At 35.8% G+C, this 20600-nt stretch overlaps 5 protein-coding genes across 5 annotated transcripts; 4 read left to right on the forward strand and 1 right to left on the reverse strand.

The window, feature by feature from the left end:
* Positions 1–1260, forward strand: MONOS_10190 (uncharacterized protein; the record flags this gene model as incomplete). The annotated part of the gene is made up of 1 exon (XM_067862612.1): positions 1–1260. One exon carries the CDS (start codon positions 1–3, stop codon positions 1258–1260), a length of 1260 nt encoding a protein of 419 aa, XP_067722133.1.
* A 213-nt stretch (positions 1261–1473) lies between these two features.
* Positions 1474–2181, forward strand: MONOS_10189 (uncharacterized protein; the record flags this gene model as incomplete). Its single annotated transcript, XM_067862610.1, has 1 exon — positions 1474–2181. One exon carries the CDS (start codon positions 1474–1476, stop codon positions 2179–2181), a length of 708 nt encoding a protein of 235 aa, XP_067722134.1.
* Positions 2182–2915: 734 nt separating this feature from the next.
* On the forward strand, positions 2916–5252 carry MONOS_10188 (uncharacterized protein; the record flags this gene model as incomplete). Its single annotated transcript, XM_067862609.1, has 1 exon — positions 2916–5252. The coding sequence occupies one exon, from the start codon at positions 2916–2918 to the stop codon at positions 5250–5252; it is 2337 nt and encodes a 778-aa protein (XP_067722135.1).
* A 78-nt stretch (positions 5253–5330) lies between these two features.
* Positions 5331–6539, forward strand: MONOS_18035 (uncharacterized protein; the record flags this gene model as incomplete). The annotated part of the gene is made up of 1 exon (XM_067871014.1): positions 5331–6539. The coding sequence occupies one exon, from the start codon at positions 5331–5333 to the stop codon at positions 6537–6539; it is 1209 nt and encodes a 402-aa protein (XP_067722136.1).
* A 1175-nt stretch (positions 6540–7714) lies between these two features.
* On the reverse strand, positions 7715–9281 carry MONOS_10186 (putative transposase Tan1; the record flags this gene model as incomplete). The annotated part of the gene is made up of 2 exons (XM_067862607.1): positions 7715–9229; positions 9279–9281. The coding sequence occupies 2 exons, from the start codon at positions 9279–9281 to the stop codon at positions 7715–7717; spliced, it is 1518 nt and encodes a 505-aa protein (XP_067722137.1).
* Between the last annotated feature and the right edge of the window lie 11319 nt (positions 9282–20600).

Consider the following 20600-nt stretch of genomic DNA (forward strand, 5'->3'; position numbering starts at 1 on the left):
ATGCCAGATGGCATCAATCACGGTGGAACAACAAAATTCAGCTTTTTCAATAGAAATGAGGCAGATGATTCCACACGTGGAAGAGATATTACGCTCATGGAGAGTTGGATTGGTAAACTATCTGATTCAGATGTGATTGAATGCAGTTCAACAAGCGACCATCCGCGTGTCGTCGATGGCTCTGTCAATAAAGACTATTGGCTTCCTGATGCTGTCACATCTTTAAATGGCTTTGATCAGTTGTTTGTTTCCTGGCTGAGAGGAGCAGATGAATCTGGCTGCGGATATCGGGCCAGACCATTCAAAACCATTGGACATGCTTGCGCTGAACGGTCAACTCAAAATGTGGTTATTTTCAGTGGGCATTACGAAGAAAATATCATATCAGTCAATTCATTCAAAATGGAATTAATCGGTCACAGATGTGACAATTCGGTTGTTCGCTCCATTGATGTCACTTCTGGAAAGTCTCTGATTTCAGTGGAAAATGGAGATCTCATCATTTCAGCATTCACCCTCATCCACGATTCTTCAATCTCAGCCAGTGGCAGCCTTTTGTCTGCGAATGGAAACAGCATAATGAAGTTTGAAGGATGTGAGATTCGAAGCGAGTCTGAAAGTCAGGCACAGCCATTCAGTCGGTCTTTGATTGAAGCAAAAGGTGAATCGACAACAATCATCGACAATTGCTTATTCAAGCACATCTACATGGAGAATATTCCCTTGATTTCAATGGAATCTGTGAATAATGTTGCTTTTTCAAAATCAGTGTTCGATAGCATTGTGCGAAAGTCAGGAAACGGTTCATTGGTTGAAGTGACTGTGGATGAAGGTGAGAAATTGAGTCTTGTGGATTTAAGGATACGCGACTGCTCATGTCTTGATGGAAATGGTGGTGCATTGATGGTGAAGATGAATGATGGAAGCGAAGTGGAAATAGGCAACAAAAGATCAAATGAATTTGGAAGTGGCTTCGAACAATGTAAGGCAGACCAAGGAGAAAGTGAAAGAGGCGTTGGAGGAGGAATCATGATTGACTGCTCAGCTGGAGGGAAAGCTTTTGATTTTGGAAATATCAACTTCACAGGGAACCAAGCTGTATATGGAAAGAATGTGTTTGTGGCTGCCACAGAGCTTGAAGAGTTGTGTTCTCGCTCGAAGTTTGGCTTTTTTCTTGATGAAAACTCACAGAATGAGCTGATGGGATTTGAGGAAAGCGAAATAGGTGCTGCAATCCCTCTTGTTTTGTTTTGGAAGTGATTTCCTTTGGTCGTGGCTGTGAGCGGATCAGCTGGCTCAGATTATTTGAGACGCGGATTTTCAGTGCCTCCTTGCAGAACATTGCAATATGCTGTAAGGACTCATTTCACCACTTCCATAAGAAAAATAAAAATTATCCTTCCTTTCAAGTTTGATCATTCAACAATTTATAATAACTGGGGTTATGAAATATCTGTTGAAGAAAAGGGAACGATGATTGAAGTTGTTGAGGATTCATCGTTGCCTGAGAATGGGTTTATTGAAACAAGAATTAAAACAGACATTTCAAACATATCGTTCTCTCTTCCATCCTCGTTGCCTCAGAGCAAGCCATTTCTGTGCTGCACTTCACATTCGCTGAATATCCTCAATTGCTGTGTCGTTCCATCTGAAAGTGATGTTGTTATTGAATACAGCTTTTGCGGCGTGCTCAATGGGGCAATGAACCTTGATCAATTTGGAGTTGCAGACACTTTTTTTGGCAGCTTTCCTATTATTTGCGTATATGGAGAGAATGCAGAAGGAACACTTAATGAAGTGTTTCAGAGGAATGTTACAAGCAATTCAAAGGATGGTCTGGTTGCTGCAGAGGAAAGAGGATCCATTTTCATCCAAAACTCAGAGTTTTCATCTTGCACATTGGAGAATTGCAGTATCGTGCTCATAATAAATGGAAATTTTGTGAATATCACAAACACTGATTTTCATTCAATCACGCGTCAGAAGCAAAATGGTGCTTGTCTTTGCATTCCGAGTGAAGACAACTCAGAAGCTGTGTCAGTCAATGTTTCAAATTGTGAATTTGTGAATTGTGGTGTTGAATCAGAATCAAATGGAGGAGGAGCAATTTATGTCTGTTCAGAAGATCAAAGCTCATTAGCAGTCGAAAAATGCTGTTTCACTTCTTGCCATGCACCTTGATCTCAGCAAGGCATCACAAAGGATGGAAGAGGTGGGTGCACTTTTTCTTGATTTGTCTGGAGAGAATCCCTCATTCACAATTGCAGATCCCACGTTCTCAGACAACAAAGCAGAACATAGCAAGAATATGTTTCTGAAGTGCAATGATCTGAATTCCACTGTCACAAATGATAAATTTTTTTTCAATATGGACAGATGGCCAGCGATGAAACAATTTTTGATGGAAGCGATACGAAGTTTTTGAATACTGATCTTTTCCGATTCCTCATCAAATATGAGAGTGGAACAGTGTTTGTGTCTGAAGACGGTGCTGATGTTTTGAGATGTGGAAGCAATGAAGATCCTTGCAAATCCTTTTGGAAAGGGATGAAACAGATCAAGTCCGATTCTGATGGAAAAAAATAAAACTGAAAGGAGAGTGTTCAATCAGAAACGAATTTGAAATTTCTGATTTGGCAATTGAATCATCAACAAGCACACCTGATGAACCTGAGATGAGTACTTTGATGTTTGAGAATGTGTCTCCTGACAAAAATGTGTTGCTGAACGTTAATCACAAGGTGGTAATAAATCACATTCGAATATCCACAAGCTCAGATTTTGTGTGCCTGAATGATGCTCTCATTTCCTGCCTGAATGGGAACATCACAATAATGAGTTGCCAGTTCCACTCACTTGCTCCACACACAAATCCTCTTTTAGTTGAATTTGTCCAGATTTTTGAGGGATTTTTGATGATTCAAGATTTGAAAGTGGACTCTAAAAACATTGGACGAAGCATGATCGAGACATCCAACAAAGTGAATGTTGGGATTATTGACATGACTGTTCAATCAGTGAATCTTACTGATGGAAGTCTTGTGAATGTTGTTTCTGTTCCCACAGATGAAAGAAATAAGGAGAAAAAACAGATTCAAATCAACTCTTCCTCTTTTCTTTCAGTGAACGGAAAGAATGATGAGGGCCGTGTTCTGAGTTGCCTTGACTCCACAAACACAAACATATTCATGGGAACATCGAACTTTTTTGGATGCCTGTCACCGGAAACACAGAAAGGAGGATGTATTCTCATTGAGCTGTGCGAGGATGGAAAGTTCCATTTGAAAGAATCCGTTGTTGAAATGTGTGGGTGCTCAACATCAAATGGAAGGGGAGGTGGGCTTTATCTGAAAACTGAATTCACAGCAAAGCTCAGCATCCAGATCGAACCAATGAAGTTAGAGTCAAACACAGCCCAGGTGGGGCGAGATATATTTATTGAATGCAGTGATCTGAACACACAACTGAACGAGACAATGTTCAAAATGGATTTTAATCCGAGTGCCTTTGTTCATCTAAATGCTTTGTATGGAATTGATCGAAACGAATTTTCATCTGTGCCTGTGAATCTTCTTGATTTTATTCTCATTTATCAGTCAGACACAATTATTGTGAGCTCAGAACAGACCAAAGGAGGAAATGATACAAAGCAGTGCGGAACCCTTGCCCTTCCTTGTGCCACCATTGGCTACCCCCTCATCCATCTCACCCATAAAGTGGACAGCTGGCTTCTTGTCGACTTGCAGAGTGTGATCGACTGTGAAATTAAACTCTGTGATGTGAACTTGATATCTCGAAAGAAGACAGCTGCTGCAATAGAAATAAAGGAAAATACTGAAATGGAAAAGAGTTGTATTGTTAATTGTTCTGGCTCAGTTACTCTTAAGCTGATTTCTTTCTGCTTCGCAACAAAAATAACAACAGCTCACTCCTCATTTTTGTTTTCAGAGCATGCATCCCTTTCAATTGAATATTGTCAATTCTCAGGGATTGAAAACATTGACGAGTCACACATTTCATTTGCACTTGTGGAAATAGTTGGTTCAGAGCTGAGTATCCTTGATCTCTTGATTGAAAACATTACTGTGGCATATCCTTATCTGATTCACATTCACTCGTTTTGTGGGGATTTATCTCTCGAAAAGCTGGGAGTGAATGCTGTCAATGTGGAGAAGAATATGGTATTTGTTGAAGGGAAAGAAGATGGAAATATCTGTGTGGCTGGAGAATCTTTCGATTTTCTCCTCTCAAAGTACGAAAATATCAGCATTTCTGGTGAACAATCAACAGTGATTAATGTTGAAAAATGTACCTGTCGTGTCAGCTGTGCCAATATATCTGTTGTTCACAAAAGTGAGGCAAACAAAAAAGGAGGTGCTTTGAAAATGAGTTCATGCCAAAACAATGCTCTGGATTCATGTTTGTTTGATGGAATTGCGGATGTTAACGATAAATGGGATGAGTCGAACGCTGTGCAGGATGATGTTTGCAGACGGAACGGATCAATGATGGAACTCGAAAACACATCAGCAACAGTGAAAGACACCATCATATCTGATGCCTCAAATGGGGCATTGTTTATGAGTGGCGGAACAGTTGTCATTGAAATGGGGTTATTCGCAAATAACAATCCAAGATTCTCAAAATATCCATCTGTGAGAAGAAACATTATCTGTTCAGATTCAGGATCATTGGGCATCACAAGTTTGAAAGGAGGAGATGGATTAAAGGATAATTCATCATTGTGGATTCTGGATGAAGGATGTGAATTGAGCGGGATTGTAACCGAGAGATTGTCATCCTTCTTCATTCCAGAGTTGGAAATAGTCGAAATGGAAGAGATGGATGCAGAACTTCTTCTGAGGTTCAAGGGAAAGCTGTTGCTTCCATGCAACATATCGTTCAAGATTGTGAAACAAGTTGGTGATGAAGATGTTGTGGAAAGATATGAATTCAATGAAGAAGGATGTGTATCAGAAAATGAAGTGGATGGAAAAGTTCCCATTGAAACAATAAGCAATGGAGGAGAAGAGACAGAAGTGAGTGTGAGTGTTCTGTTTGGAAAGAAAGAATCTCCTTCATCGACTGATTCATTTGTTCTGAAGAACAGAAGTGAAACTCAAGGAAAGCGAGATGACAGAATTGTTGAAGGAGGGAAAGAGGGAAAATCTTATTGGATGTTGAACGTGATTGCGCTTGTTGTGATATTGTGGATTGTTCTAATCGGATTTATTTTATTTGTTGTTCGGTGAAGGAAAGTGAAGGAAAGAAATGAGGAGCTGCAAGAGATTGTGTATGACAACATCAGAAAAGATCCGAAGGCATTTGAGATGGTGACGATGGAGATGTCGCCTGAGGAGCAGTGGAGGAGGGCAGAGAGGGAGGCAGAGAAGAAGAGTGAGGAAAGGATTAAGAAGAGAGTGTATGAGAGGAATATGGAACATTCGGAGTCATCAGAACATCTTCTATCTGAGAGTGGCTCAACAGAATATATTTTGGGGAGAGACTCAGACAAGATCCCAGAGTGGGTGCTTGAGAAGGTTGATGAAAAGGAGATCGAGGAGGAAACAAGAAAGAGAACACCATCACCATCTATTTCATCCACTTCAACAACTGACACTTCAGACACAGAATCCACTTTTGTTCGATCAGAGAGTCTGTGTCCAACCACTTCATCCATGTCGAATCTGGTGGATGCAATGGCCTGTTCGTCAGTGTTTGAAAAGCTCATTGTGGACTTGAGGGATTCGCTGTTCATGTTGCTTCATGGAAGGAATGAGAAGAAGGAGATGGCGATTGGTACTCTGAAAGAAAGAGAACAAACAGCTGCCCAGATCCTGTTCTGGGTGGCCAATCTTGCTCTCCACTCATTTGACGAAATGAACAATCCTCTTTCATCTCTTGCCAACCTCAGCCCTCACATCGTGCTGTTTTCTGAGCACATGGTGATCTGCATTGCCCTCCACTCCGACTGCTCCTCAGGCTCAGACACTTCATCCACTTTTTCTTCCACCTCGACAATTGTCACCTCTTCCTCAGATTGCTCAGCCATCAACAAGAAAGGCCAAGGCTCACCACCACCACCTTCATCAGCATTTGAGGATGAGGATGACAACCGGAAAGAGTGTCTGCGGTGGAAGGCGCCAGAGCTGCTGATGAACAAAGACCTGGGAGCCACAAAGAAGACAGTTGTGTTCTCGATTGGGATGATGCTGTGGGAGTGCCTGTCTCTTCAGATCCCGTTTGGAGAGTATGAGGCAGAGGTGGCAGGACAAAAGATTGTGAATGGAGAAAGGCCAAAACTCGGGATAGTTGAACAATCGCATTTGAGTTTGATTGTGAGATCCTGTTGGAGTGACAATTTTTCTGAGAGGATGTCTCTCAATGCTCTTAAAAGGGAGTTCATCAAGCACTTTCCAGAAGGATATGTAATGCTAACAATGACAGATACCATTTCTCTCGAAGAATCAAGCGGAGATGAAGACAATGGAAGCGCAATTGAGAGCGGAGATGATGGAGGCTCACCGTTTTCAAGATAAAGATGGATTTTTTGCAGAAAAAGAAGAATCGAAGAAACCAAGCAGGAATTGTGATTAAAATGAAGGAGAAGGAGAAAAAGAACGATTAACCAATTCATATCATTGAATGATTCTTGCTGTCGAGTGAATTAACGCTATTTTTGAAGATGTCTTATTTATGTTGCTATTGGAGATGTTCTTTATTTGAATGTTTCATTTTCGATGCCAATGAGTTTTCGTTAATTCATCTTTTTTTATCTTTTTGTGGTTATTTTATTCTTTCTGTAGAAGAAAACAATTCACATACATTTCAAATAACAGCAAAGTGAAAAATCATCATCAGGTTCTCTTTCATTCATATTCCTCAAAGTATTTCTTTGATAAAGAAAAACATTTTTCTTCAAAATTCTTCATTTTTTATCATCAAAGATGCTCATGAAAAAACAAACCTCTTTCTTCTTCTTCTTCTGTTATTCATCTCTTTTAACTTATCTTCAAAAAGTGCTCTGAGACCATCCTTTAAAGAGTTTACTTCTTCTTTTCTTTCTCTATCCCAGATCTATTTTTTTCTTATTTCCTCTTTTTTTTCCAAAATTTTCTCAAATTCCATCTTTCAGCACAACTTTCAATTGCTTTTGTATTTCATTCTTGCCAATTGCTCACCAAATCTCAAACTCTTAATTTTCTTTCTTCTTCCTTCTTTTTACTCATTTTTGTTTGTTTCATTCTGATTGAGTTTTTCTCTTGTTTGTCTTTGCTCAATGCCTTCTCTCGCATCCATCAGAATAGATCGGTTAAAACCACAGCATCAGTTAAATCAATGAAGAAGAAGATCAAAGATGGAATGACATGTTGAATGAAGTTTCTATTACCATGGGTGCTTAACCCGCCCCCTGGTGCTAAACCCGCACCCACAAATTGAATTAAAAGTTCATATTTTGTTATTTGTACACTATTCATTTCTAATCGTTGAGCTTTGAAAAAAATAGGACAAGAACATTATAAAATGGATAAGTTATATTGTTTGGTGTTTGAGATAAAAAGGTTACGAAATTCATTTTTAAAACTACTTCAACAACATCAGTTTCCTGCATAACAAGAATAATAAATTTTTAGAAAGTTCCTTATTCATTCTTCTTCATCAATTTTCATGTTTCGCAGTTGCTAACTTTTCCATGTGAAAAAAAACAAACAAACTACGATGACAACGAAGAATAATACTTTTCGCGACATTCAATTTCTTTTCTGCTGAAAGATGGTGAAACTGCTCTTTGAATTGGCTTCTCCTTTTCCGGTTTTCTTCTTTCATCAATGTTGCTTTCTCCACTTGTATCATCGTTCATAATATGATATATTATCTTTTTCTTTTTCTTTTTCTGTTTTGTTTCTCTTTTATCTTCATCTGAAGAAGAGCTTGACAAAAGAATGTTGAATTCTTTTCGAGAATGCTTTATTTTCAAAGTTGAGGAAGTCGAAGAAACATTTGATTTTTCAATTTCTTTCAATTTCGATCGAAGAAATGCAAGATGCTTTTCAGCATCTTCAAGTTGCTTTTTCAATTCAAAGCTATCCAAATCTTCAATAATTGCTGTTATATTTAATTCGTGATTATCAGATGGAGAAGAACAGGTCGGTATGTTCGATGAAGTTGATTTTGCCGAGTTTGCTTTATCTGCAGAATAAATATCTAATGATTTTGATGAAGCCGAAACACTTTGCCTTTTTGGTGGAGAATAGCTTCCAAAAAGTTCTTCACACCAATCTTGAGACGAAGAAGGAAGATGTTCTTTCAATGGAGAGGCTCCAATAGGTGCTCCAGATACGCGAGAGAGAACGGGAGCTGCAGCAACAGGCCAGACTCCTGTCTTAATGAACGCTGCCTTTACTGTTGATGGAACACAAGCTGCAGCCAAGGCTTCGGGGAGAATTTCTGCAAGTTGGGCTCGATAAGAAAATAGAGAAAATGGAGAAGGAATAACAAATTTGTTACTCAAAGTGGATTTAAGTCGAGAAAAAACACATGAGCCACACGGCTGAAGCAAATGTGTCATATTTGGTGGGAATTTTTTCAGAATGATATAATTTTTTTTAGCTGCTTCAATTACAGTTTCGTCATTGTGAGTTGAATGATTATCCATTAATAAAAGTGCACGATGAGAATTTGTAGGTTTCACTTTCTCTACGATTAATGGAATCCAGTAATTAATCATGATGTGCTTGAAGATATCCTTAGTGATCCACCCGGAAGATGAAAAAATATATCTGATATCAAACGAAGAAAGAGTTCGAAACTCTTTCGGGAGCGTTTTCTTTGGCCAAAGAAGAAATCGTGGCAATGAGGATCCGTCAGCGCAGATACAAAGGTATATAGTTGCATTCGGGACTTTCGGAGCGACGGGAACTTGTGGAGGAGTTTGACCTTTAAGGCAAACAACCAGTTTGTTCGATGATTCCCCACATGAGATTGAGGATTCATCAAAATTAAATATATCTGCAGCTGTGATATTGTATTCCGTTACAGTGCTCAATAATTCCGAAAACCATCCTCTGATGTTTTCTGGTGACTGCGCTGATATTTTTGCTATATCAGTATGCCTTGCGATAGCAGCCTTCAATATATCACTTCGTTGAATTAATTTGTACGCATATTTTTTGTTGATTGTTTTGAATTCTTTCTTTGGTTTTGATGATTTTTCTATTAGATCCACACACTTAGCAACATGAAAACATCACAAAAACAAATTAATAAATATTGCAAACCATGTTTTGCACATCGCGAATTCGAACTATTGTCTGATTTGATAAAAGGACAAGCACCTGGTTCTCAATTTCTTCCAATTGGTCGTTCGTAATTGTCTAAGGGTGCCCATTCCTTCCAGCCTCTCTGCCAGCTCTTTCCGCTCTTATCCCTCTTTTCCATGCATCTTTTGACACAACCTTTGCTTTTATGGAAGTTGAATATTTCACTTTAAAACTTTGTCGAATCGCGAAAAGCTTTTTCGAGGGGGATTTGAATGCGCGATATTCCTTCGTTGCAAGAACTCTGTGCAACTGAGTTGATGATAATTCAGGTTTTTCAGTCATCTTTATTGGGTGTGATCAAGCATATCAAAATTTATTTTGTTGTCATTTTGAATCAAAGATAACGTTTACAAATTTCGTTGTCTGATGCACAAATTAAATAATATTGAACTGTTTTATTACTTTCACTAGCTCTGAAAAAGTTGCGACTAATTTAGTTTTTGGATTAAAGAAGAAACTTGCTTTATTTTGAAAGAACAAAAATTGACGTGAACTGAGCAAAAGCTTAACTTGGATTATTGAAATAATTATTAGCTGTTTTTCAAATAGCTTTCAATAATTAAGCGTCGAATTGCGTTTTGAAAGCTCATTCAAATATGAATAGGGTGCCGGTTTAGCACCAGGGTGCGGGTTAAGCACCCATGGTAATGTTGTTCCATAATTTAAGGTGAAAATGAGTAATTGTCTATTCTTCTGTTTATACATCAGTCTTCATGGAACATTCTGTGAACAGAAGATTTTCCTTTTTTGAAAGGATTTCGGCGACGGTATTTCTGATGATAATGATCTTCCTTCAAACTCGTTTGAGCTTTGTTGAAAAAATAACAGAAAAATTTTCCTTTTGAATTTTAGAATGATAGCAAATCTGAAGAAGAAAAATTCCCATTCCTCATGTTCGCAAAACACTCAAATTCAAATGTCTATTTTCTTCAATTATCGAAATGTGTTTGATGTTGCCAATTCATCTGAACCAGAAAGCTTCCCATTTCTTCTCTTTTGATTTTCTATAAATTAAAAACATTCATGAATGTTTCGAATTTCAATTAAAAAATTAAAGCAATACCTTTCAAATATTTAAACCATTTCCATTTCTTCTTTTTTACCAATTTAATGTTGGAACCACTGATTGATCTCTGTTCATCGAAATAACCTTCCCAATTCTTCAAAAAATGCATAAAAAGACGGACATAAATTTTCTTTCCCTTTGATAAAAATTCGTGTATTTCTTCTTCGTCTTCCCCTTCACTGCCTCAAATAAAATACTTGTTCTGAATTTTTCATCAAATTCTGTTGAATGAGATACTTTCACTGACAGTGGCTTATGCTATCTATTCAAGAAAGCTGTTCAAGCTTTAAATAAACAGGAGAAAAATAATTCAAAATGAAAATGAAACACATAGAAATTAAAGACAAAACCAAACTCAAAATATTTGTTTCCATTAATATTGTCATTTCCAAGTTGGTGTAGAATAAAGAACAAAATCATTGGTAAAATTTCCAGTGAATGAAGGCACCTTTTTGTTATTCTCATGCAATAATTTTTGATATGGCGCACATAATGAATAATGTCATCTTGAAATTCCTCTAGCCATTTTCAATTGCTTCAAACATGAGAATGAGCAAATTATTAAAGTCCTTCTTATTTAGGAAGCATAAAACATCCTCCTTTTCCGTTTTGATTTTTCTTCTTCAAAATCGCATTTGCTGTTTCAATTGTTTCTATTCCTGAATAAATTCTGTTCAATGAAATGAAATTGCAGATGTTTCACCTCGTAAAAAGGGTTGTTTTTCTCATAATTTTGTCTATTATCATATTTGATTCTGAAATTGGAACAAATCAAGGGAAAGGATAGTGAACATTTTTTCACCGCAAATCTATTGAAATCGCAATTCAATTATGATTTTGCGGTTTGTGTGATTTCTCAAAAAAGAAGTCATCAGATTTGTATGTGCAAAAGGAACTGGTTACCAAAACAATGAAAAAGAATTGTGAATGATTTCTTAATAATTATTCCTGTCTTTGCAGAAACTTATTCGTGGCTTGTTTGGTTGAATCGATTTTTCGAAACGAAAAACAAGAATATCAATCAGAACAACAGTAATATGTTTTTTTCTTTTTCTTTCATCTTTTGAAAGTCATTTCTAAAGAAAATTCTTTTTCTTGTGATTCATCAATTTTTTTTCCCCGATCCAACCATCAGCTTGTATTTGAAGAATTGATGTGTGGGGCATAATTTTTAATTTTGTGAAAAAAACATCGATTTGTTCTATACACTAACTGCTTTCATCAATTGATGCGTATGTAATTTTAATTGATTCAAAATGTTGAGCATGCTTCCATTATATTTTTTTGATCATCAGTTGATAAAAGAATTCAATATTTAAGGACATAACTAAAATAAATTTATAAAAACGCAGTGAGACAGGTTTGCTCCGAGATAATGAGTATTGTTCACGATTTATGGGTGGTTTAAGTGAGAACTTCGCCCTCCCCAAAATGACATGGAAAAAAGGGCGAAATAAAATACAAAACAATTACATTAATAATTGTAAAATGAAATAATGCATTGTCCGCTTCACTTCACCACCGACTTCGCCTTTTCGCCTTGGCCACGAAGACCAGAGGGCAGGGGACATTGCCCCTCGGAGCTGTCTTATGCAGTCAGTGCAGGGATCCGGTGAGGCGAATATAATCAATGAGCAGAAAGAAAAACCACTCTCGCTCTCACAAGGCGTGGAAAAGAAAACTGCTTGTGCAGGGCTCTGCCTCCCGCTCTTCTTCTGTATTTTCATAGCAATCCTAATCATCACACACTGCATATTGAGGTTCTTGTTATCTTCTATGCGAATCATTCACGATCAATATCAGGAGTGCGCTCTCGATATGAGCAATTTCTTCATTCCTGTGTATCTGCGTCGTTGACAGGTGCAGAAAAATCTCTTCGGGCAGTTGATCTTTAGTCTTTCCTTCTCTATCTCGCCCTTTTTTCTCGTCATGTCACCCCAAACTTCTTTCTCGCCTTCGCACCCAGCCGCCTATCGTCTCTCCATCCGCATTCGTATTATCTCGGAGCAAACCTGTCTCACTGCGTTTTTATAAATTCGCAATAGAGCGAATCAACAAACGCAAGGAGCAGTTTTGCTCCTCAATAATGAGTCTTGAAAGCCCTTTACCAAATATATTTGTTTTGTTTGAGTTATATTTAATTTATTTGTTAGTAATGATCTTAAACCCTCCTGTCTAGCACGTCATCGTGCAGCGGATGAATAGAGGGACTGCGGATGAAGGTGCGGCCCCTGTCTCTACTCCCTTTATTTCTTGGGGTGTTTCCGAGGTGTTCTCTACCGGGAATTCGTTTCTCTTGAGTTCTTTATCATCTAACCTTTTCTTCTTGCTTTACGCTTACTTCTGTCTATGAACATCTTACTCTGAGGTGCAGTGTGTTTGCCTCCAGTCAGCTCGCTAACGCTGCTGGGTACTATGAAAGGTGTTCTCCGACGCAAGGGTGGTTGGGATGAGGCATTCTGTAACCCAGTTATTTCTCTTTGCCTTCTCTCTTCTCAACTCGGTAAGTCTCGTTTCTTTAACTTCTTTCCTTTTTTCATATCTTCTTTTCACCCAGCTTCTGATGTATTTTCAGTGCAATCTTTCATCTCTGAATCTGTTTTCTCGATTCTCACATCCTTCCTTACTGTATCCATATCTAACTTTTCTTCTTCTCCACGAGGGGGTTCTTGGAAGTCATTCGTCAACAGGATCCATTTCATATCTTGAACAGGTTAAAAGTTTTAAATTTTTGTGCCACTCTTGATCCTGGCTCCCCTTTTGCGTGCATATTGCTCGCTTTCCAAACCTAATTTTTCCGTCTTGATATGTGTATTATAATTTTATGTCTAATCGAGAGTGCGGTCAAAGGATCGTGTATTTCATACTCTCTTTGAATCGCTTCCAATTCTTCCTTTATTCTCTACATATTTGCGGGTTAACCTTCTCTTATACCAACCACACATGTTCTTCCTTAAAAGTTTGTCCTAGCAAAATTAAACCAACGTTGGAGTGTTTCTTCTGCAACGATTAGTGCATTTGAATGTTTGTTTTTATCAATTTTTTATAGTCTTCCTTAATGTAATCTGTCTCTGCACTTCTATTAATACAGTATTCTCTTGTAATATTGAACACTCCCTTCTTAATCTCTCCAGCTCAGCTGGCTCTAAAGTTGCAAAAATAATAGTGAGGATGAGGGCTTTCCTGTGGAGTGCTTGTGGGTCTGTTGAGTTATATGTGGTTTCTTCCACTTTTGCAATAGTTGTTAAATCCCACATTGATTTGTATCGTTTGCTCCTTCTTGGTTTATCCCCCACATAAGTCTTTTGAAATATTTCTATGTCCTTTCGATCAATCTTGGTTTCTCTAAAAAGTTGATGGACTCCAGCACTTTCCGAACTGTCTGATGAATCACTCCGTTTGAGAGGTTCGTATTTGAAAGTGTTTCGGTTAACTCTGCCATAATCCATTTGGCATCTCTGGTTGTGAGGGGGTCGGTATCATCCATGCTCTCTCAATCCAGGAATTACTTAAATCTTCTCAGCGCTCTCCTCTTATAACTTTCACTCTTCTGATTTTTCAGTATTGCTGCTGCTATATCTTTTGCTCCAACGAATTCTCCCCATGTTTGAAAAAGGTCACTTCTTAGATATTCTCCTCTCCAGTCTTATACTTATGAATTCTTATGGTGGTAATTTCCTTCCTTCCTTTCTCATCTTGGTTCCAGGGATCATGCACTCCTGAAAGGTCCCCAGGGTCTTTATCGAATGCCCAGGCTGCAGTGGCGGGGTCCAGGTCTGCCCCCGCCAGGCTGGCAGAATCAGAATCGTTAGTTCCCTCTGAGCTTCGTTCATCTTCTTTTGCAGTGTCCGTCCGATGTTTCTCCATTACGAACAAGCACAATCTCGTTCTTAAACAATTCTATCTTTCTCTTCCCTTTCAGAGGGGATAGTTTACAAATTGTTCTACAGGGCACCGGAGCAATCGTGTCAGCAATTATATCTAGTCTTCTCGGTGCGAATGTTTGAAATGTTTCTACGACTTTTTCCACTCTCAGTGCATGGTTCTGTTTTTTCTAAGTCCGGCTGAGTGCGTCTATCAGAATTTTAGCTGAGATAGGCGGAGTCTTCTTCTATTTTCATCACACCGCACTTTGCGGCTTCTTTCTGTATCCGCCTCTCGCGGTCTTCCGAAGTCTCATTCTCAGTCTTTTCCTCGCGTTTTTTCGCGGATTTCACCTTTTCAATTTTCTCGCAAAATTTCACGGTTTCAATATCTGCACCTATCTCGCAAAAGTGTAATGTTTATTATCGTATTATCAAATCTCAATTTCTCTCAATTTCTTTCTCTCCTTATCTCACAGCAAACTCAGCTCTCTCTTCATATTCACTCTTTCGATCTTCAATGGTTTGTTACTCCACAACAATCTCGCGACAATGCATGTACCTTTTTCCTCTCTTAGTCCCGTTAAATTTCGCTGTTTCACATTTGTGATAATTTCTCTTGTAATGAATCGTATCCTTTCCAATAATAAATTTATGATATTTCACTCTTTCAGTTTTGATATTTTGTAGTAATGCAGCATGTCTATATTTCCTTTGCAAAAGCCTATCGATTTTCTGAGCATTCTATCTCTATTATCATCTCACTGCGAAGCGCTGTTCTCTGCTCTATCTCCCCTCATGATCTCGCGATTGAACGCGGTTTCTCTCTTTCATCTCATGGACAAGCTGCTGAGTGCAGTTCTCTTTTCTCTCTCTTTTCTCATAATCTCGAGATCAAACTCGGTTTGATTCTTTGTAACTCTTTCTCGAATATGTGCAACTTCATTTTAATTATATATATTTCGTTGTGATAGAATTATCTTTCCATTAATATCTCGCTGTAATCCATGTATCGATTTTCACAAATATCCCTGCATTATAAAAATATATATATTTCGTCATTGTATTTATCCGTATCAAGTGGAACTGCGCGGCTCTTTTCCTAAATAATCTTCTTTTGATATTTAGCAGATTCTCTATTTATCCATCTCTCGCATAAATACGCGGCTCTTCAATCCATTAATCAAATCGTGATCTCGCGGCAAAGCGCGGCTCTTTCTTCTCTCTCTCCTTTCTCTTCTCTCTCTCCTCTCTCTTCACTCTTGGTCTCGCGGTAAAACACGGTTTTCTATTCTATCTCTTTTCATATGATAACGAGATATAACTAAGTTTGATTCTCTATAATTTTAGTTCGAATATGCACAGCTTCAATTTAACTTAATTATTTAACAACTGTTATAAAATTATCCTTGTATAAATATATCGCTGCAATATGTGTATAGATCTTCACAAATATCCTTGTAAATATATATGTGTATATGTTTTGTTGCTGCATTTATCCATATTTCTCCGAATTGCCCTATTCCTTTCCATTGTAATCTTCTTTCGCTATTTTGTAGAATCTCTATTTATCCCTATCTCGCTGCAATCTACGGCTCTTTTTCCACTTTAGTCTGCATAAATATTTTTCTCTCTTTTGTTATATCATTCTTCGAAATAATCTCTTGATATTGCGTATCTTCATTTCAATTGATTGTATCTTTAATAAAAGGAGATTCTTTCTCAATTGTAAACTCTTTGCAATATGTGGATATATCTTCTTTAATTCTTGAATTATCTTGCGATTTCTAAATTTTCCTATATCTCGTTGCATGCATGGCTCATTTTCCTTATAAATGAACAAAATATTTTGTAGTTTCATTTTCTTTAAAAATCTATTGAAATACATATCTTCATTTTGCATAAATATCTCACAGATATCTTAATTTCAGTTTTCTATTTTGTAGCTTCTATTCTTGTATTGTCTTTTCACTGTGCACGGCTCTCTATTCATCTTTATCAGCTGTGCACTTCCTTCTATTCTCGAAGATGTATTTCAAGGTAAGGACCTGGTAAGTTCTTCAATAATATTTTCCTTTCTTACCAGTTTCAGAATTCGATCTATTTCTTCTATATCGCCTTCTCTGAATTTTTAGTAACAGGCTGTTGTTTCTTAATTATTGCGGACAGTAAAGATCTTCTTTGAATTTATAATTTGGCGAAGTTAGATCTTAAACCACCCATAAATCGTAAACAATACTCATTATTGAAGAGCAAACCTGCTCCTTGCGTTTGTTGATTCGCTCTATTGCGAACTTTCAAAGAATATGAAAAGTGTCAATTTGTTCATGCAGTAACACAAATATGCAGAAAAGACATGTTAAACCATCGTCTGGGAAGCAATTGAAGATTTGACTTTATTTGTTTGCAATTTAAGGAAACTTCATGTTTTAGGAAATGATAAATTAATTGAATATTGAGAGTTGATATTTTCATTGAATGAACCAGTCACAACCTATGTCTTTTTTATTGAATCCATTTTCCACGTATTTTCTTTTATTGTTTCTGTATCTTATTTCTGAGAATGTTTTTGTTTATTTTTGCATGCATTTTCCTTTTCCGAACTTACCCCAAAAGTTGCTTCAAGTCAACTTGCTTTTTAGTTTTGCTTATATCCAACAAGCAAAACAAACTGTTCAATAACTTTTTATTAGTTCAACAGATAAAAGCTATCAAACATTGACTTTCAAACAAGAAAAAAATAAAAACAAAAAAGTCAAGAGTTCAATTTTTATATCTTCTTTAAAGTATTTGTAAATTCATTTAATTGCAATTAAAACAGTGACAAAAATCGAAAAATCTATCAAATGCTTGAAAATATTTGAAGTAATACAAAATCGAAGCATATAAAGTCTAATTCACTGTTTGTAATTTTAATCTTTTCTACATGATTAAATGCACCAAAAAAAAAAACAATCTTTATCATTTTTCAAACAAAAACTTGCATCATTTTCATTCTAAAATGCAAAATCGTATTCCCATTTTTCAATTTATAAATTTTTCATCTTTTATCCACTCAAATAGTTTTTTCTTCACTGGCTCTTTATAAATCTTCTTCCATTTTATAACCCTCCTCTTTTTGCAGCATCGTCTAGTGTTCATAAAGCAATGCAAATAATCCTTAATGTTTTTTATCCTCTAAAGTTGATTGATGAAATCTTCTATATGAATTGAGAGATATGGCTTTAACGTTTAACAAATCATCGACCATGAAAAATCTGTTTCCTTCCTCATCAATTAGAAATGAATAAATGCAATGAACACAAATTGCTCGGCAATTTTCCTCAGGCGCTTGAATAAAAGAACAATGCAACTTTGCTGTCCAACAAGCTATTCATTCGGTATTTCACAAATATTTAAGAAAAACTTTCATATTATTGTCCATTCTATCAAATAAGTTCTTCTATCATATTTTCTTTACTCATTTCATTTTTCTTCGTCAGTCAATGCGTTTCATTTAATCTTCAAATAAGTTCACTTGAATTATTGCAAAGGATTATTCATTTTATAGCATTCCTTCCAAACAAAAATTGTGAAATATTCGATTTATCAAAAACTGACAAGCAATCAAATACGCAAGTCTGTTCAGATTTCTGTGTTCTTAATGATGTGAGATTGTATCAAAGTTTTCATTTCCAAAAGTTCTCGTTCAATTTTCTTTTATTGAAAAAGGAGAATGCAATTTATAAAGTTAAAAATGAAATTGAAATACACCTTCATTTTATTTAAAGTGACTCAAAGTTGCTTAACCTTTTTCAACTTCTTCAAAAACTTCATCGTTTTTGTTTTGCTCAATGCAACTTTCACGAAACAGAGAACACTGCCTGAATGTTTTTTCTGAAACGCCATCGTCGAGCGAAAGGAAACATTAACCACCACCAACGTGATGTTTTTATTTTTTCATATTCATTTCCTAATCTTCATCAATTATCATCTTTCAAATTCATCTTCTCAATAGTTATTCATCAAAAGAATAATATTAAAATCTTTATTCATTTTTGAAACATCCAACTTTCTTTATCTACAATTTTGAATTTTTCAAATTCGTTTTCTTTTCATCAATCATTTTATCAATTTCATGAAACAATTTTTATGATTAAAAATAATAAAACTCTTCTTTGTTCATTTAATTCAAATATCCATCAATCTCCTCTTTTTTCTGTCTCTGTTCATTTTCATCGAAGGATTCCAGTTAATCAAATATCACCTTAATATATATTCAAACATTGACATTCGAACTTTCAGTTAAACAGCAAAAATATTTAAACTTATAAACATTTCTGTTGATAAAATCTCATAAATTCGATCGTTAGCTTTGCAATCAATAATCATTTCATATTACCAGCCGTGTCAAATAACAAAATTTTGTGAATTATTTTTCGTTAACAAAAAGGCTCAATAAATACAAACGTCTTTGATTAGAATGCAAAAGAAAATGGATATGCAACAACTCATTATTGTTAAATGCTTCACAATCATTATTGCAAAAGAATAAGAACTGAAACAACTTGGATTGAATGTTAAAAATCAGATAAAGAGTTTTCGAGTTTCGTTTTGATCTTACCAACAATTTGTTTGAGGATGAAAGTCTTTTTTTCCTTTTTCGAAAAAGAATAAGATCCATCAACAGAAATGTTGTTTTATTGATAAGAAAAGAAACGGGGTGAATGATTTTGTGAACGGAAGTTTTTTTCCTTCAAGAAAAAAGATGGAGGTTAAAAACCAGAACATTTCATAATCACAAGAAAATTATTGATTGTAGATGATGGAATGTTTATTGAGAATGTGTTTTCAGATGCTTCAGAAGTTTATGGACAATAAAATAAATGTTCTTCTGAGAATAAATTTTGATTGACAAAAGAAATGAACTTGAGCATGGTCAACAAACTTGCAGAGTTACAGAAAATCAATACTCAATGCTCTGATCGTTAAATAACTTGTTTTATGAAGATATGATTAATAATTCGGAAAAAACTGCAAAGGCCACATTGAACAAAAAAGAAGGAAATTCAGATGTTTCGTGAAGCTCTCACTTCAGATAATATTTGTATGCTTCTTTCGGACATATCAAGATTTTTGGTTTCCTCAATAATTTGAATTTCAATAGATAAAAAAGTCAACATTGAATATTGTGAAAGTCACCTCTCTTCTGAAACTATCATCAAAAGTTAACTTGGATATTTTTTTGACAACTGAAAACGAAGCAAAAGCAGTATATGAAGCTCCTGTAAAAAAATAGTAAAGAGATACTCAAATAATATTATGATACATTTTCTGAAGATTTATTTGGACAAGCTCAATCAAACTTTGAAAATCCACAATCATGTTCATTTGCATTGCAAGCATCATTCGAGCAAAAAGATAAATGAGTATTAATTGTTCGAGTTCTAGATTGCTTGAATCATTTCTTACTCCTTTAATAAATGTTGCAAAAAAAGAAAGCACTTTTTTACAGTCGTTCATCGAAGCAACTCAATAAGTGGTCTGTATGTTTGATTTTCTCTGATAAACCTTTTTTCATTATCAATTTTTCTTTATTCGTTGGTTAATTTTTTTCAGATAAAAAGTATTGAATGATATCTGTCATGATTTCAACAGACTTATCCAGCACTAATTACCATTCAAATCTGATATCCATGATGGAACAATGAAATCAACACATTTTTATTATTTGTTTGCACATTTATATCGAACAGACAATTGTTTAAGATTCAAATCATCAATCTGTTGAAACAAAGACAATATTTTTTCTTGAAGATTCTATTTGTAATTGATGTATGCGCAAATTTTTATAGCTCATAGTTAATTTCTCATTCTTTTCGATTGAAGATCTTTTATTAAAGTTGTTTTTTTGTTGTTTGCAACTATGCATTCGTGAGTGATTGATAGTTCAAAAGACAGCGATGAGAAAAGAAGAAAAGTTCGGAGATTCTGACATCGAAAGGAATATATTTCAGTGATTAATTGTGATAATAAAAATCGGATTGTTGTTGAATATTGTTTTTATTAATATCTTTCATAGGTTGCGTTGAATGGGGTTTTTCATCAAAGTTGATAACATAACTATCACTGTTTTATTCAGATAAAAGTTCTTCTTTTCAGTCTGCAACATGTAAGTTTCGTTATTCAGAGTATTTCTAACCCAGTCATTTTTTGCATATCATTTGTTTTCCATTGTATTCACTCTCACAAAAATAATAGAATATATCAAGAAAATACATTTGATTATAATTTCATTTGAAATAAACCATTATAGATACATGATAAACACTAATAAAAAAAACGTGTATTCCGACAGGCCTCGCTCAACAA

This window comes from Monocercomonoides exilis (assembly GCF_001643675.1).
Source record: "Monocercomonoides exilis strain PA203 chromosome Unknown scaffold43-869231, whole genome shotgun sequence".
In the NCBI taxonomy this organism is placed as follows: domain Eukaryota; phylum Preaxostyla; order Oxymonadida; family Polymastigidae; genus Monocercomonoides; species Monocercomonoides exilis.